This window comes from Fundulus heteroclitus, chromosome 14, assembly GCF_011125445.2.
Source record: "Fundulus heteroclitus isolate FHET01 chromosome 14, MU-UCD_Fhet_4.1, whole genome shotgun sequence".
NCBI classification, from domain to species: Eukaryota; Metazoa; Chordata; class Actinopteri; order Cyprinodontiformes; family Fundulidae; genus Fundulus; species Fundulus heteroclitus.
The window spans coordinates 6,609,612-6,627,532 of NC_046374.1; the positions used below are offsets into that span (position 1 = coordinate 6,609,612).

General features: G+C 37.8%; 1 protein-coding gene across 4 annotated transcripts in view; it reads right to left on the reverse strand.

Moving 5' to 3' along the window:
- pde5ab (phosphodiesterase 5A, cGMP-specific, b) overlaps positions 1-17,921 on the reverse strand; it is a 121,669-nt gene that overhangs the window by 26,445 nt on the left and 77,303 nt on the right. For all 4 annotated transcript variants that reach the window (XM_012861467.3, XM_012861466.3, XM_036146183.1 and 1 more), the window contains exon 8: positions 11,894-11,961. In XM_012861467.3, the coding sequence (XP_012716921.2) occupies positions 11,894-11,961 (68 nt within the window). The remainder of the gene's footprint in view (positions 1-11,893; positions 11,962-17,921) is intronic.

The window sequence follows — 17,921 nt, forward strand, 5'->3', positions numbered from 1 at the left end:
ACTCAAGTGATCCGGCGGAGGTTGATCGAGTCTTGGCATGTGTCCTATCAGTGCATTCCTATTGATTGGATCCTCTGATCAAGAGCCTAATAGTTGGAACAAATAGCTCTCTCCCTTCTTTCTCTTTTGATCGCAGGTGCAGTGCAGAATCTGCGACGAGACTACTGTGCTGCTAGGACACTGATGGGATGTTCCTAATAATGCATCACAGGCTACTTCAACTTCTGTGTGGACTCCACTGTGGCCCTTATGACGGTAAGGTGCTTCACCAACAGCAAGCCCTAGATAAACCCTGAGATAAAATCTTTACTAAGGGAGAAGAAGAAGAAGGCTTTCAGGTCAGGAAATAAAGAAGAACTGAGAGATGCAAGGAAAAGGCACCGCAGGTTGCCACCTATACAGAGGTTCTCTGATGACATTGCTGCCATAGTCGGTCTCATCACAGATGAGGACGAGTCAGAGAACAGGCAGTGGATCCAGAGCTTTGTATACTGGTGCCAACAGAACCTTCTCATGCATGTAAATAGGCTAGACTTATTCCACTGTTTAACTTGAATATTGCATCGTTTTTAGCTGAGTATGCCACACTATCAATATTATTAACAGGCATCGGCATTCTTACTTGAGTAAACTTTATGACAACTCAACCCATTATGAGTAACTTCACTGAATAAAAAATATGCTTGTTTTAAACAAAAATGCGCAGAAGAGACACTTAAAGTTTATGCTAAGGTGAGACTTCTTGTTTATACACCAGCTTTGTTTTAATGTTATTTGTTATCTATTAGTTTTTCTCAAAAGATGTCAAATTGCTAAATTTAGAACAGCTCAGTGTGCATGAGCCGCAACCATATTAGATTCGGACAAATGTTGAGCAGTAAAGCTGGCATGGTTTACTTGTATGAGTCAAACACTGAACAGATCAGGTCTAAATATCACCTCAACAGACATATTATGGTAGCAACAAAACACAGCTACGTTGTTATCTGCTGGAGTGACTCATGATATGATGATTGTGACCATATGAAGGGATTTTTTCATTGATTTTCCTAAACGCCCTGCTATAGACTGGCGACCTGTCCAGGGTGAACCCCGCCTCTCGCCCATTGACAGCTGGAGATAGGCACCAGCACCCCTCGCGATCCATCGATGTGTTAGAAAATGGTTGAATGGATGGATTTTCCTAAACCCCCAAAGGACTGCCGAGACATGTCACAGTTGGAGATGAGCTTGTAAGCGGGAGGACTTTATAGAGGAAAATCTGACCAAAACACACCTATGTTCTCTCTCCATTTCGTCGGCATAAGGAGCCAACACTTAAATGTCCAGACCTAATCTTTGCGACTGCAACATCTGTGCACGTAGGCTACATTAATTTGGCTTTTTCTCAGCGGACTGACAAAATCATGCAATCCATGAGGTGTGTTTTGTGTGTATGTGAGCTTCAGTGTTGCAAAGTCTGCTGATTATGGGTTGCTACCATCTTCCAGAATGATTGGTATTGCAGTTGTTGCCATTCTAGTTTGTACTCTGCTTGTCTGAACATCCGGGAAACTTTGTCTCCAGGCAAATGTGATGTCATTTGAAAAAAGCCCCAATGGGGCTCAAGCCTGCAGAACCATTTGGCAATCAAATGAATAAACTGTAGACAGTAGATATTCTCACTGGAAGGACTAAGCACTGTTCTAACAATATACATTACCTACTGTAGATATTGGTTTTACAAGTTTGATGTTAAAGAAAATGGATGTGCAAAAGTGTTTCTTAAATTTGTTATTTTTGAATTGTTGTTTTTCTAAAATTGTTATTTTGGTCTTTAAGAGTCCAGATTTTGCATACAACCTTATATTTTTGTCTGCCCGGTTATCTCATTTTAAATGTTGAATAATATCTGTATAATATGATTGAACTTGACTTTGTAAAGTGCCTTGAGATGACATGTTTCAAGATTTGGCGCTATATAAATAAAATTGAATTGAATTGAATTGAATTGAAATGTTGAATCAGATTTTATGATGAAAAAGTTGCGAATTTTACCAACTCCTTAAATAAATATTAGACATTTGTCATTAATCATGTTTGCTGAAATAAAACATTTACTTACATGCTCTATTAAGCCACTGGCTGCTGCATGTCCCATGATCCCCACCACCCAAGACTTTTTAAGATCCCGTGGAAACTCTGATGTAGCATTATGGTATGACAGGAATTTCGTTGGCTACACAGCTGTAGTGTTGGAATCAACATCAGAGCAGATAGGCCATAGCTGGATGCGTGAGAGCAGGAGGGACCTTTATCACATGAGACGACACACCATCCATATTATTGGCTCTGGAGAGACCATAGCTTGACAAAATTGCTTCGAAATAGGTGTCAAAATAAAGGAACTAGTGGCCATAGTGGCTCAATTGTGTAAGGAATTACTATATTATTCTCAAATAGTGACGTTCTGAAAGTATACGCATATAGTTTTGGCCCCACCACGGGCCGCAGGAGCCATATTTTCATGCAATTGATAAACAAAGAGATGAATCTTTGTATTCTGTAGTCTTACAATTTCATCTGGAACTCAGCAGAGCATGTTTATTTTTACCTTTTACCCAAAGCCTCAGGCTAAATTCTAGCCGCATCTTATTCCAAAACTAAATTCAGCACATGTGGTCAGATGGACATTCTGTACAATAAGTTTATTCAGATTTTTTGCTCCACTCTCACTCAGTCAATTCACATTTCCTCTCCCTCTCTCTGTGATTGAGTTAAAAGAGGCCACAGAGTAACTACGTCACTGCCGTCACTAAGAAGCGTGACAGTACAACTATAGAGCCACAATCCAGCTCTATACACAGAACAACTTAATTGTTCAACTTTTTCAACTTAAAATGCTCTGTCTGTGATTGCTGCGAGCTGGATCAACATTAGTTCTGCTTGATTGAACTTCCTGCTTTGGAGAAACAGATGCAGGGTCACTGGGAAGCTGAAGCCCGTGGTTAATGCCACTATAAAAAGCCTCCTGTGGTTCAAGCCAGTTAAAGCTAACATCCTGCAGGACCCCTCCCATCCCAAGTTGGCCCAGTTGGAGATGTCCATTTTTGCTGGATCTGATCTCGCCAACAGGAAATCCAGCACAAACACACAAAGGCATTCACAGAAATTATTAGATTAGAAGAAACTGCACTAAAGGCCGGTTATAGAAGGATGTCCTAAGACCAACGGGGCAAGATAGGATATCTGTTTTTTGTCTGATTTAGCTGTCATCAGACTGTTTTCACAACTACATATTTTCCCTTTCCCTGTCCTTCCACTCACAGAAATAATAGCTAGGAGGTGGAAAACATTCATACGCTGGATTTGAACTGTTTACTTTTATGGAAATGGAAATATCTTTCATGTTCAAATATATCGAAATGTCTTCTTTTAACCACACAGAAACAAATTGCAATGTGCTGCATATGAAGTCTGTCTGAGCAGACCGATTTATCAGATCCAGCTGTAAGCTCCATAGGTTGTAAATAAAATTATACTTATTCAAAAGTGCAAGAGTTGCTGCGAACAATGAATTGTTTTTGTCACAAAAATTTGGTTTTAGATATGCATAAATCATAGTTGTACATCAGAAATCCATATATATCTAAGAAACGTTGTTTTGAAAACATTGTTTTTGCTTGAGGACATTGGGGACAGTCTCAGGATTTCAGCATGCTGAACGAAATTCTGCAGCATACCTTTGCTTTGCTACTGAAAGATTGGATGTCAAGTTTTGTTGTTTTTCACCTGTTTTTCATTGTGTTTAGATAATAATTCATGCCTTTTCTATTAGATTTAGTTGGCCGGTGCTGTGCAGTTTGATCTCTAATTTCAGTTTAGCTTGTTCAAAATGGAATAAATTCAGGTTCATATAGTTCACCATCTGAAAATAATGTTTATAGCTCCAATTTTTTTTTTCAGTAGCTCTGATATTGATAGTATAAGGTATCATGTGTCAAATTGCATATTTCATTTTATTTATTTTAACAGGAACAGCCCAACTAAGACATTGTTAATGGTGGGCAAGGTATGCACCATACATAGAGCTTCTAGCAGAATGCTAATTTACACCCTGGTCAGCCTTTTGATCCAGGAAAACAAATTTAAAATTTAAAATTCCTTGTGCAAATTCAGAGTTACAAATTTATGACTCATATGGTAGTAGTATAAAATTACAGAAACATTGCAAAGGTAAAATACATACAGAAAACACCTCTCCAAATCAGATTATTAATGTTCACAGTGTTGATGTTCTCTCAGCCAACGCTTCAGTTTTGTTGAGAAAAGCCTCATGTCTGACAGCGACTTCAGATCCTGTGGTAAAGCTTTCCATATCTGTGATTTTTTGACTGAAAATGCTGATTGACCAAAAGCTGTTCTATGCCTTGCCCTGCGACAGACTGGCGACCTGTGCAGGGTGTACCCTGCCTCTCGCCCATTGACAGCTGGAGATAGACACCAGCACCCCTCACGACCCCACAGGGATAAGCGTGTAGGAAAATGGATGGATGGATGTTCTACTCCTTTTGACTCGACAGTTTGCACTTACTTCAGCTCTTGTTCTCACACTTTCATTATTATACTTTTGTATTAATTGGCAAATTTAATTAAATCTGGGGCAAGACCAGTCATGCACATTGTTTTAGCAAAAGAAAACTGACAAAACTCAATAAGTGATACTTTTTGACAATTTGGCAGTGATGCTACTTCACTGGTTTCTGATCAAATACTTTTAAAGTTTGCTTGTATAATGTCATTAATGGCTTTATTATAGATTTTAAAGCCTTGCCCCAAATAATACAACAGTATGACACGTGCAATAATATCTCTTCATGCATATAGTTTCTGAACACTAATATCAAACCTTAGTTCCGAGTCCGAACTAATCCCCAGATATTTGAACTCTGAGACTTTCTTGATTTCATTTGGATTCATATTTACTTTGAAGTCTTTCTGCTTTTTTCTTTTTAGAGAGAAACACATTGAAACGGTTTTTGAATAATTTAAAGTTAGGCAATTTTTCTTGAGCCATTGAGCTATTCCAACCAGCTGTTTAGTTAATAATTTGGCAGCCTGATGAGGAGTATCTGCTGTCATATAAATGATTGTGTGATCTGCATACAGTTGGCAGTTTGCATCCTTGTAGATTTTCGGCAGATCATTCCTGTATGAGCAGAAGAGCAGAGGCCCCAGTATAGAGCTTTGTGGTACACCTAAATAAAAATTTTTGATTAGAGATTTAACGTTGTTTATTTTAACACATTTCTGTTTAGAGTCAAGATAAGATTTGAACCAGTGTGTCGCTTGTTGTGACACATTTAATAGTCTCAGTTTCATTAGTGATTTGCGGTGTCAAAGGGCTCTTTAAAATCTAAAAACACAGCCTCAACTATTTTCCCTCAATCCACACTACTTTTAATGAATTCTGTAAAATGGCATAAGGCCATTTCGGTTGAGTATTTTGATTAAATTCCAAATTGCTTATGGTTTTAGAAGGTGATTACTTCCAAATAGCTCATTATTTGCTCAGCCACCAGCTTTTCAATTACTTTAGAAATTACTGGAATGATTGCAATAGGTCTATAATTACCTGCAAAATCACATGCTCCAGATTGATTAATGACATTATGGCATAGTATTTATAATCAGGCCTCCAGCGACAGTGGTGCAAGAGCTAGGTGATTGTCCTGTAACTGATGGGTTGCTGGTTCAAACACCTGCTCTGACTGTCTTAGTTGTATCCTTGGGCTAAACACTTTACCAGCACCGATTGTAAGGCAGTCCAGCTTCGGTCAGCCTGCCCCAGGGGAGCTGTGGCTCCAATGCAGTGAATGGGTGAATGACTGGATGTAGTAGAACGTGGTTTGGGGTCCTAAGGACGTGATGAAGTGCTATACAAGTACAGGCCATTTACCATTTTCATGTGTGGAATAGTCTCCTGTTCTCTGTGCTCACATATGCTTTATTCACTACATCACACTGCAATTAAAGTCTAAACCTTAGATAAAATCAGTGGTTTATTGCGGTCACATTCAAATAATTAAATCCTGAATTTGTAAGGTAAATTATCTGAAAATAGCCTCTAATTGTGACATTTTATACTATCTGCCATTTATACTTTGACAATGCTTACAAGACCAATAAACAAATAGAAAAAAACCCATTAGGTAGCTCAAGGGTTTCATTTCATTATTTCAATTTCATTATTCTGCACTATGTTTCCTCTAAGTCATGATTAGACAGTGAAATGGTTGATTCATGCAAAATCAGGTGTGACTGTAAAATTCTGCATATTGTGTCAGTTTGGACTATAAAAGAATTTGCCCTCAGGTGTTTTGTTAAGCAAGGGGATAGGGGTGAACTTTCTAAATAGTAGATGTCCACAAAGATGGGAAAGTGTGGATCAGGACTAACTGGATGGCACAGACACAACAACAACAACATTCTATCCTTCAAAGGCAACCTTTTCTACAACAAATGACTAAAGTTTGTTTGGAAATCCACTCATTGGAAACTGTTCACGTCCAATTAGAACGTTGCTTAGTCTTGCTCAGTTCAAAATCCTTTAACAATAAGACAAATACATTTTAAGGTAAATATTAACACCCTTTAATGGGTTTCTGGACATTGTAACAAGTGAAAGTCCATATCATCACAAAGTATAATGCAATGGCAGCTTCAGACATGAATGGAGGGGTCAAAGGAGGTCCGGAGTTTAGTAAGATAGATATGAAGGATTTACTGATTTCAAGCTATAGTGGGTAATAATTGTAAAATGCATACTACTGACTACTAACTGCTTTCAATAATTCAACAAATTTCAAACAAGAAGCTCAAACTAAGTTGAAACAAATCACAAAATAAAACTCTTTAGGAGACTGGAAAATGTAACACAAAATATCAACCTGGACCTTCCTGTAACCCTCATCTTTTGTCTAGCTACTAATATTCAGTTACTAATACAATATAAATAAAGCAGCATCTGTGTTTTATTTTGAATAAAACTGTATCTTTGTTTAGTTTATATAATATTACACATATTGTTCAGAATAATAAAGGAATTAATTAATTGTACATTTGTGATAAATTTCTATGGTTTGTTTCTTTTTATTACAGCACCTTTACAGTAATACTCATTTTCCAGCAACACCAGTGTATTATCAATAAACCTTTTAAATGTTCATTCTCTGTCGGCTGAATTATCGGGTCTCCAGATTCTGTTGGTGCATTACACTACTTTAACAAAGTGGCTGAAAATATCAACACAAAGAAGCTGATTTGATGACAGCAACATCTGTCAGTAACACCTGTCTTCCCTGCCCCGTAACTAGAACCTGGTGCAAGTCCAGCCTGGGCGCTCGGATTCCGGGGGTATCACCTTTTCTATTGATTGTCCCACATGCCAATCATTGTGATTTGCTCACATAACGTCAGGGTGTTGGGCAGCCAACAGGTTTCCGCTTGTTGGCTGCCCATACGCACTTCAAGTGTTTATGTATCTGGTTAGCTTAGCAGTTAGCTCCAGTGTTAGGTGTTCATTGTAGCTCTGCTGCTCTCACTGTATACTTTAAAGATGGCTGAGAGTCGCAAAAAGCAAAAGTCCTTCATGAAGAAGAAAAAGAAGAAGAAAAACGCTTCAGTAAAAAGACATAAGTGGATTTGTGAGATTCACGCGATCCCCCTAAAGAGTAAAAGGGCAAGGTAAGACGGTCTTGTGCATGTGCAGTTATTCAAAAAGAGACTTGGGGAAACTTCCAGAAAAATCACCAGCCTTGGCTTTAAACACTAAACTGGACATAGGGAAGGGTTATTGATTCTTTGCCATAAAGGCCCCTTCAGTGTGATTTATCTGAGTACAATATAAAAGCTTGGCACTACCAATGCATCAACAGAACAGCAGAATATTTTTGGATGAGCAGTGAAAAATCTTTAAGAAAAAAGAAAAGAGATTCAGCCTCTGTATACTTAGGATTATATTGAAACACTACACAGCACTGATAAACTGATAAACTCTTGAATCCCAGGTCATATAGACTGCACCAAAATGAAAGTGCTCAAAATGGAAAAAAAAACCTCTAGAAATTACAAACATTTAACACCCAAGAGTAACACACACACACACACACACACACACACACACACACACACACACACACGTGCGCGCTCACACACTTTATTTCTATAGCCAGAGCTAAATTAGGACTGAATTACTGGAGGCCAGGCCACCATGCTGACTAAAGGGCCTGTTGAAGAGGGCACAAGAAGATGGATGTAGGAGCAGGGGAGGATTTCAATCTCATTGCATCTTAAATCAGATTAGAGGTTATTCGCTCAACCTGACTTATGCATGAGTTGATGTCAGGAAGCTCTGGAGCTGTAGAATCAGTCAATGCCTTTCCTCTCATCCTGACCCTGTAAACACTTGAGCATTTGTTTAACGGATAGAGCATTTGGTCAAAGCATCTAGTTTTTCCATTCATAACGTGGGTTCTCCCTTGGCAGCTTGTTTTTCTTGAACAACCATACCCATATCCCAAGTATTACGTTATTTACCAAGCATTATTTAAACAGTGTTAACATGAAAAACATACTTTTACTTACACACTAACAACCGCTAAGAGATGTTTACAAGTCTCCCAAAATAAAATCTTAAAGCCTATCCTCAGTGGCTAACTCTTTGCGATAGCCCAGTGGTCTATCTTTTTTACTGAATAAATGGGGCTGTTTTCCTGCCAACATGACCACAGTGTCTCTGATGGAAGGTAGAAAATATTTCTAAAGCACCATCCATATGTGAGGAGAAGCACACTAAGTTGCGTCACAGGAGATTTACTCTTCGGTGTATTATTTGTGTGCCTTAGAGCATGTGATCAGGCTCTGCTGGTGGAGTGCCAACCAATAAAAACGTGCACTTAACACATGGACCAGCTCATGTTATTGTCTGTAAACATATAGAGTGTGCGTGTTCCTTCTCTTGTTACAGCATCAAGAAGAGTAAGATCCTGTATGTGCCGAGCAAAATTTTAATATGACATCACTTTGTTTTTTGCTGGGTTAAAGCTGTGATTATCAAGTAAACCTTATAAACATGAAGGGGTTTTAATGATTTAGCTCTAAGACCAAGAGCCGTGTAGAAACAACTGCCAGCTGAACTATAGCCAAATGCCTAAAGGATTTTAAAAATCAGCTTGGCATATAAATAGTGCATTCTGTTTGAACTCAACATCTTGTCCTGTACATTGATATATACTACAGGATAGGACATCCCCTATTTGCCACTATAGACAGTGGGATGCACATACCGGTGTCATTGCTATGCATTGAGGCTTGTCAACAAAACCATCCTTTTCTAATATGGAATGAACACACATCTGCCCAAAAAAAAAAAACAGTTGTAGCACCTTAAGTCTTATCTTGTTTTTATAAAATGTGGCTCAGATTAAAGATGAGAGTATTGTCGAAGTTATGATACATAGAAATATGTTTTCTCCCTAAACTTAAATCTATAATCAGTGTGGGAACTGCATAATTATACTGTTGACAGGTTTACGCTATAAAGATCGCCATGCAGTCAATTTGTTTTTACCGGCTCAAGCTGCATTATTCCAGTCTGCCCCCCCCCCCCCCCCCCCCCCCCCCCCGGCTACAGCCGAGAGTAAAAACTGAAAGCTCGGTTAAGGTAATGCTTGATTCTTTAAAATCCATGCAGCTCAGTCAGGCTGGGTATCCGCCTTCCTGAAGCTCCCAGACAGACAAACACTAATGTCCTTAAGTCAAGCCTAAGGCATAGGCTATCCAGCACAACTAGCTTAAAAGATTTTGTAGCGCTAGAAAATGTCTACAAAATTTCTAGAAATTCTGATTTTGTGGACCCTTCATAAACTCCACTAATAAATTACTGTAAATGGTATGGCATACCTGTGTGCATTACTTATTTTTCTTAATTATATTTCATATCAATTAGATTTCAATTACAGTCAAGTTAAAGCAATATGTTATTCTACTTATAAAAGTTTATTGGCTTTAAAAAAAAAAGGTTTTTGTACTTCTGATGCTGCTTCTGCAGCAACCTAGACTCACTGCATAGTAATGGTGCCAGTGTATTATGCTGTGGTCATGTAATGTCCAATCCAGAAATCTATATCTGTGGTCCTGTATTTCCAAAATCTACTAAACTCATCACCATGGTGCACACTACTTTGATGAAAACACAGAAAATCTGTTATTATTTGAGGCTCTAGAGGTTTGGTAAGATAAATATGATGAGAAATCAAAGCTAAAAGCACCATCAGTCGCTCCTTACCTGCTCCAAGCATCAAGAGAGACTGACTGGTAATGCCAGCTTTTAACCTGTTTGATGGTCTGATGAATTATTGTTACTCTATTTGTCAAGCTGGATCAATTATCCCTGCAGTGTTTGTAAATAGGTCAGAACGCTGCAGCTCGTCTTTTAACCTGTACACATGAACACATAACCCCATTTTTAAAATCTATTCACTGGCTTCCTGTCCGTCGACAAATTGATTTAAATTTGTTATTGCTCACAAGTTTTAAAGATCCAGCCTCATCTTATCTACGTTACCTCCTTAAGATCCACACACCTTTAATCAGGCATCCATAACCATTTTGGAGAAACTGGGTTAGATTGAGTTACAGCAACATTTAATTTCCCTTTGGGAATAATAAAGTATTTTGGAAATGAATTGGATTAACAGGGCACAGCTTCTTTTACAATATTCAGATTAGCCAATATCATCACAATTTTTAGTACTCAACTTTTTACGTTAACATTGTACTTCACAAAAAAAGAATATACTACATATCATATGATAACATAGACACCAGTATAAAATGTGTATTGGGGTTACTTATTTGTGTAAGTTCTCAATTCACATTGTTTCATAGGGAAGCAGGACAGATGGGTATGTTAGGTGTGTTCTTAAACCTTTGGCTTTTATGTGACATCATGCTGACTAACTGGTTTCTTAAAGATTCTTCTCAGAGCACAGCTCTCTGCACCCATGGCTCATCAGTGTCATGGCTCATTTGTGTCGTTCTTCATCCAATCAGATAAATTAGTTATACCTCTCAATAAAAGTTACACCCTTGGCAGCTAACAATGTCACTCAAGCAATGGAACGTAAATGGAAGAGTGAGAGTACAACAACAAAAAGAGAGGAGAGAACGGCCCAGCGAAAGAAAATTCTGCCATTTATTTACAAAATAATGTTAGGAAGCTTTTGATGGAGGAAAAAACATGTTAGACACATCTAAATCAAATAATTAGGTCATTAGTAGGACTCTAGTGAAGTTGACTAGATGCTGGGGAGAAAATTCAGCCCTTTTGATTCAGGTGTGTTCGATCAGAGATTTGTCAAAAAGTAGCAGAATATGAGCCCTTGAGGAATGAAACTGGACCCGGGACTAAAGCATTTTTTAACTTTTTTTTCTGTGGTTACTTTCAGCCATACTTTTCAAAATAGAAATGAGTGTGCTTTCAGACTCAGCTCTGATTTTCTCCCTTTTGGATGTGCATCACTTATGAGCTGTGTCCAAATTCAAAATTCCTAGTTCATTACTTATTCTTACTAAAAACAGCCTGGGCTCGCTTGATCGCTCAATCAACTAGTCAATTGTTATTCTCAAATTACATCTTTTAACTCATAATACATTGCGTAAAAAGCATTTTTCTTATCCAGGCAAAAATAAATCCAGGTATAGTTCCTTTAAGCAAATATCATCTAATGGCCTCTGAGGGAGAGTGAAAAGGGTAGCTTGCAAATTTGAGGACCCATTGGTTGTAATAACTGGTGGAAATAGCAACAGAATCAATCTGTGGGAGAGCCAACAGCTTAAGGGATCCTCTTACCTTTTGGGGGCATCTAGGACTTCAGCCAGGTCCTCATGTTCCATGTGAAACACGCTGGAGAAAGAATTCTACAAAAAGAAGAAAAACACCTTTATTTGGCAAGGATGATAAATAAATGGAATTAATTCATGAAGCACTTTTCTGGTCATACTAACTACTCTAAGAGCCTTACCCAAGAGTCAAACTCACAAAATCTGTATCCATTAATACACCGACACCAGAATACAGACAGGATCTTGGGTCACTCAGCTCATTCTGAGCTAAAAGGTCACTTGTGTTTTGCTGCAGGTCTGCTCAGAGTGCTCTGATATTACACCCCCTCCCCCAATTATGTTATGAAAACAAAGCCCAGCTTTTTTTTAAAAAAAAAAAAAAAAAACAATGTCCAGCATTGAGACCACGTATTCAGGCTGAAAGTAAAGCATGAAAAAAAAGAGATGATCTATTACCAATCAAGCTTTGCCTTAAGCAGAGTTTATTTCAGCATTCCAGCTCTCCTTTCGCATTCCCCCCTTATAGGGACTTGTTTTCTCTCAACCTGCACTCTCAGACCCTCACAAAGGATCATTTTTCCATCTAAAAGGTAGGGACAGGATGTTGAAGCTGGAAGAAGCTTCTTGGTTTCGTGCACACATACTGTACATAGAGCTTTGCTCTGTGGCATTAGATCTATCAAGGTGAGGCCAATAAAGCTGCTTTAAACAAAAAAGGAGCCAGTAATGGGATGACATTTACGGGGGTCTTTGGCAGAAGGCAAGGTTTATAACAGGATAACATGGGATAATGCAGAACTGGAACAGACACTGGAAAACTGGAACAAATCCAGTATTTATTTGGAGCTATCCATGAAAGCTGTGTATGACAAGAAAGGAAAGCAGCATTAATCACTGGCAGGCAGATGAATTTCTGTTTCTTTTATGCATTTAATAGAGCAACAACACAAAACCGTAAAGAATGTTAGCAAAGCAACTGAACAACAAACAAATGTTAGACTATCCAAACTCGTCCAACTCGTGAACATACATTTATTTCAGTTCATTTTATGGTCCCAAGTCCCAAAAGTCACTGGGCTGGGGTCAGACTTTGCTTCAAACAGCAGACCTTAAGAATGCTGGTGTCTTTTTCACAAGTCTTGATTTACTGATCTGTGTTCCAACCCTCACCCGTAGCCAAATGAGTGACGAGCCATGACAATACCGTCAAGGTATTCAGGAAGGCCCTAAGCTGCCCCAGAAATAGTCAAATAAAACTATGTAAGAAAAAATGAAAAAAGACAAGTTATATCCCTAATAATGAAATAAAAACAATCAGATGAATGCTTCTCTGTCATTTATCACAATAAAAGCTTTCTTCTCAGAGAACTGTGCATTCCTTTTGTATTGGCAAATAAACGATCCTAGGGCGATTATGAGAACAAACACATTTTCAGGGACACTAAAAACATCATTAGTGGGAGACAAAATCACAGCAGATGAATATTTCCCCTTGTTCAAGAATACTTAAACATACAGAAGTATGTCCTGCCAAACAGTTTGAGTAATATTTTGTGTTTTTCAGTCTGTAGGTTGGCAACAAGAAAAGATAAACCAGGGTCTCAGTTTGGATCAGGAACAGGTCTGTATGATATAATCAAAATTTAAAAACCTGACATCAGTCATTTCATATTCTGATAATATATATATATCAAATATAAAACATAGATACAGTAACTAGTCTAGATATTTATACTTATGTAATTACTACACATAAAGCACTATTTCTTCTTTTTTACAGTGAAATCAAGTCATGAAAAGTCAAGAGTACATATTCGTATAATTTATTCTGTGCTTTTATGAAGAACGAGATGTTTAACCGAGAATTAGAAAAAAAAATGTTGGATAAAATGATTTTCAACAATTGCTGTAGCAGCAATATTTGGTTCACAACTTATCAGATAGAGATATAAAATATTAACAACTATGCAAAGGAACTAATATTTTAAATATATATACCTTTGATACAACGTTAAGACAAACAAAATGTTATCAACCGTACCAGCAATAACGCTAAAAATATATTAGACATAAAAAGGAAAGGAAAAGACTCTCAAGATGGAACTTTAGCCTTATATAAATAAAACTATCAAAACACAAATGGGAAACATTGCAAAAAAAAAAAAAAAAAAAACTAACATAAAATGTATTAAAACAAATATAAACATACTTTAGGCCTAAAGAATAGCAGCAATAATGCCCACAACAAAATTGTATTATGATAAGAAGAACTGAATTATAGTACTGTATAAACTAACTAAAAAGGGAATAATAAAACACCCAAGTAGGTCAGTAAAAAAGTTAAGTTTATTTAATTATAAAGAGCATTTAAATTTACAAAGTGCTATACAACATTAGTCACATTTAAGTTAAATTCAGTTTATTTATGTAACACTAATTGACTACACAGTTTAGTCAATTCTTAAAAGCTTTCAATTGAATTTCTAAAATCTACTGGGAGCCAGTAGGGAGCATAAGACTAGTGTGATATAAAAGTATTTACTAGATTTCTTTAGAAGTGTGGCATCTGGGTACTGAATGAAAATAATATCTGTCCAGACCAGTAAAAAGAACATCACAGTAGTCTAAACGCAATGTCCAAAAACAAAAACAAAAAAATGCATGAATGTTCTCCAGATCAACTTGGGAGCACACGGTCTTGTACTTTATAAAAAGTTTCTTAAATGAAAAAAAACAGAATTGAGAAACAGAGCTGATGTGTGAGTCAAAGCTCAAGGAGTAGTTAAATATAACTCCTAAATTTGTCGCATTGGATTTGGTCGCTGGGCAAAAAGAAGCAACTGTCTGATTGACCCAACATAAATATTTCTCAAGAAAATACAAAATGTAAACATGGGCTATTTCCAAGCTTTAAATAAAGCAGAAAATTAAATCTGCCAATAAACTTATATCCTGCAACAAGCAAACGATACGCATGAATGTGTGCGTGAATGAATGTAGTGTGAAGCGCTTTGGGGTCCTCTGGACTTGATAAAGCGCTATACAAGTGCAGGCTATTTACCATTTACCATTACCTGGGCTGGTTTCACATTCCCCTCTGTGTAAATAAAATTAAGATACTTAAAAGCAGGGCAACATTTTGTAATCTACATTTTTGTAAAACGTTCATGTATATATTACATTATAGTAATATTGCAGGCAAAATTACAACTTCTGCACATTGTTCTGGTGACAAATAAACTAAAGAGATCCTAATCATTTCAACTTTTAATTTGCTTGTCTCAATATCATACTCAGAACTGTAAAGTCCTGTGGCTACACAATCAAACCTCAAGCGTTTCTCTGGGGCCGCTAGGTATCTGTGCTGAACAGTCATCAGAAAAATAACTAGTTTGCAAACATCGACTGCAGAGGTTCCATTCACCAGCAAACTCCTATAAGAATGCAACAATCAACTCGTCCACAGATCTGTGGTTGTAGCGTAATGTTCTACCTGGCAGATTTACTCTCCTTTCGCCCAAACACCAGCACTATAAATGACACACCTGAACGTATGTGAAGTGTTTCGGCTCCGCATTGCAACCCAGGAGTCAACTCTTTGAACTCTTTTTTGTCACTCGGGTAAATTGACGCAATATCTTGCAGAAATAAGTTGCAGTGATGACTGTAAGTCTCTTTCCATCTGTCTTTGCTACATGGCGTGCTGCAGGGCAAAGCCTGTTCCAGAGTTTGAGTCCGTGCTTTAAGCTTAAGCTCCTGGCGGCTCTGTTTTGCCTCACATCCTTAAGCTCTCTCTTTCTCTCTCCCTTTTACGTGATTGTTGTGTGGGTGGTTTGTAGTGTTGGAACCTGTAGTGGGGACCAGTTTGTGGTATAACTCGCACAGCACAGTTGTCTGCTCTGTGTCAGACTTTTCATAACCAAACCACATCTATGTCACAGACAGAGCCTCTCGTTTAGGAACAAGCTCCTCGGTTTGTTTTGGCAGGTCCTGTTAAGAATCATCTGCCTCTGCTGTTTTTTTTCTGCCATATTTCTAAGGCAGAGGCTCAGTCTGTCTGCTTAAAATGAGTTTTTTTCCTACATGTTCCCATTCCCAAGGATTGCCTTCATGCGGTTCTCATGCTGATGCGAGTTTCAGTTGGAGAAAGCCCAACTGTGAGGGGCGTGGCTTTTCAATGATCATAAACTTAGAATCATGGCCAAAAGACCACTCAAATGAGTTCCTTGAGTAGGATGGCAGGGCTCTGCTTTAGCCATAGGGTGAGAATCTCTTTTATTATCACATCGACAGGTGTCAGGTGAGATGGTTCAGGCATGTGATCAGGATGCCTCCTATGTGCCTCACAGAACCGGGTGAAGTCTGTCTGGTGTTGCATGTGATTAAGTGGTATTATTGGGTCATTGCTGTGATCTTATTTCATTCTGTAGCAGGAATGCACATCTGCTGTATGCAAGGCATGTGAAAGCTCTATGGTCATTTCCAGATGTCCTACAAAAATACTATTTGCTCTGATTATCAAACATTGTTCTGTCTGCTGGAAACAACACTATACTTTTCTGAATCCATGACAGAAAACTATCTACTTTTTCTTGTAAATATAAAAAAACAAAAATCTAGATATAGACCCCATGAATGGATGATATAAAACAGATCATATATGTAATAAAATAAAAGTAATAAATTAAAGAAATGCCTAAAAATTACTCTAACTCTGATAGATCTGCATTTAAAAAGATTTTCATTCAAGCAATAAGTTGGTAGGAAGTGTAGGATCTATGATATTTAGAGTCTGAAAGATAAAGATAAAAGGTGCAGAGACAGAAACGTGGATTAGATGTATAAATATGTTAAAGATGGAGAGAACTAAATCCAATAATATTAATGGAAAGTTGAGTGGAAGGAACCTTTTCCAACACATCTGAGTCAAATAATCGGGTCTTTAGCAGGATTCTGGAGGACTTGACTGTAGACTGAGGAGCTAATTCAACCATTTGAGTTAGTTCTGTTGGACCAGGGACACTTCTAAAAGAAGTAGGGCACCTCGAGGACAGGGGTTTGACACCCCTGGTCTACATAACATGTGTCTGTCCAGGAGCCCCCACCCCCACCAAAACAAATTATAAAGTCAGTATGACTTATGTGCTGCAGTTTTCAAATCTGGAGTAAGGCAATGTCAGAGCATTGTTTTGTGATGGCATCATGTCTACCTTGGCCTCTGAAACCAAAGCCATACATGAAATGATGTGAAAGAGTTATTTGGAATCTAATTTTTTTGCCAAATTCCTCTTTGTGTCACGTTCCTGAGCGGGCAGAGAACCTGATATTTAAAGCACGCATGGTGTTGTGTTTCAAAAAGGTTTATTAAAGAAAATCTGGAAACAGAACTCCTCTGCAGGATTAAGCAGGAACCCGGCGATACTGAGGGCTAGCTACTCACTGCAGAGAAGAGAGACAAGACGTTCCAGGGAACAGACTTGGGTCATACAGGTGGTCCGGACAAAGAAAGGCAGACAGATCCAAGGGACATGGTAAAAAATCCAAGTCAAGGTCCAGAAAACAGAAGCTTTAGCAGAAGTCTGACAAGGACAAAGTAAGACAGGGAATACCAAGAAACATGATCAGGGTGTAGACGAGGTAAGTAGGCATAAAAAGAATGTTAGGCTTCCACTCACAAAAAGCTGTAAATAATCTTTGCGAAAGTATTAAAGGGGGCATGAAAGAGGTGTATGTAAGATTTCTTATAAAAGAAACCAGCTGAGTTGAATTTATTACATATAAATATTACTTGCAGATGAATGCTACTTGATTTAAATCCATCCATCCATCCATTTTCCAAACCGCTTAATCCCTCATGGGGTCACGGGGGTTTGATTTAAATCTAGATTTCTAAATATTTTTCTTAGTTATTGGGAAATTTGAAGAAAACTCTAAATGTAAAACATAAAAACAGTTTTTTTCTTTGTATTCCTGTTATGCAAAACATAAATGTGGCTGCTGATTTTATTTGTTTTGCTTCCTCCTGTCTTTATATC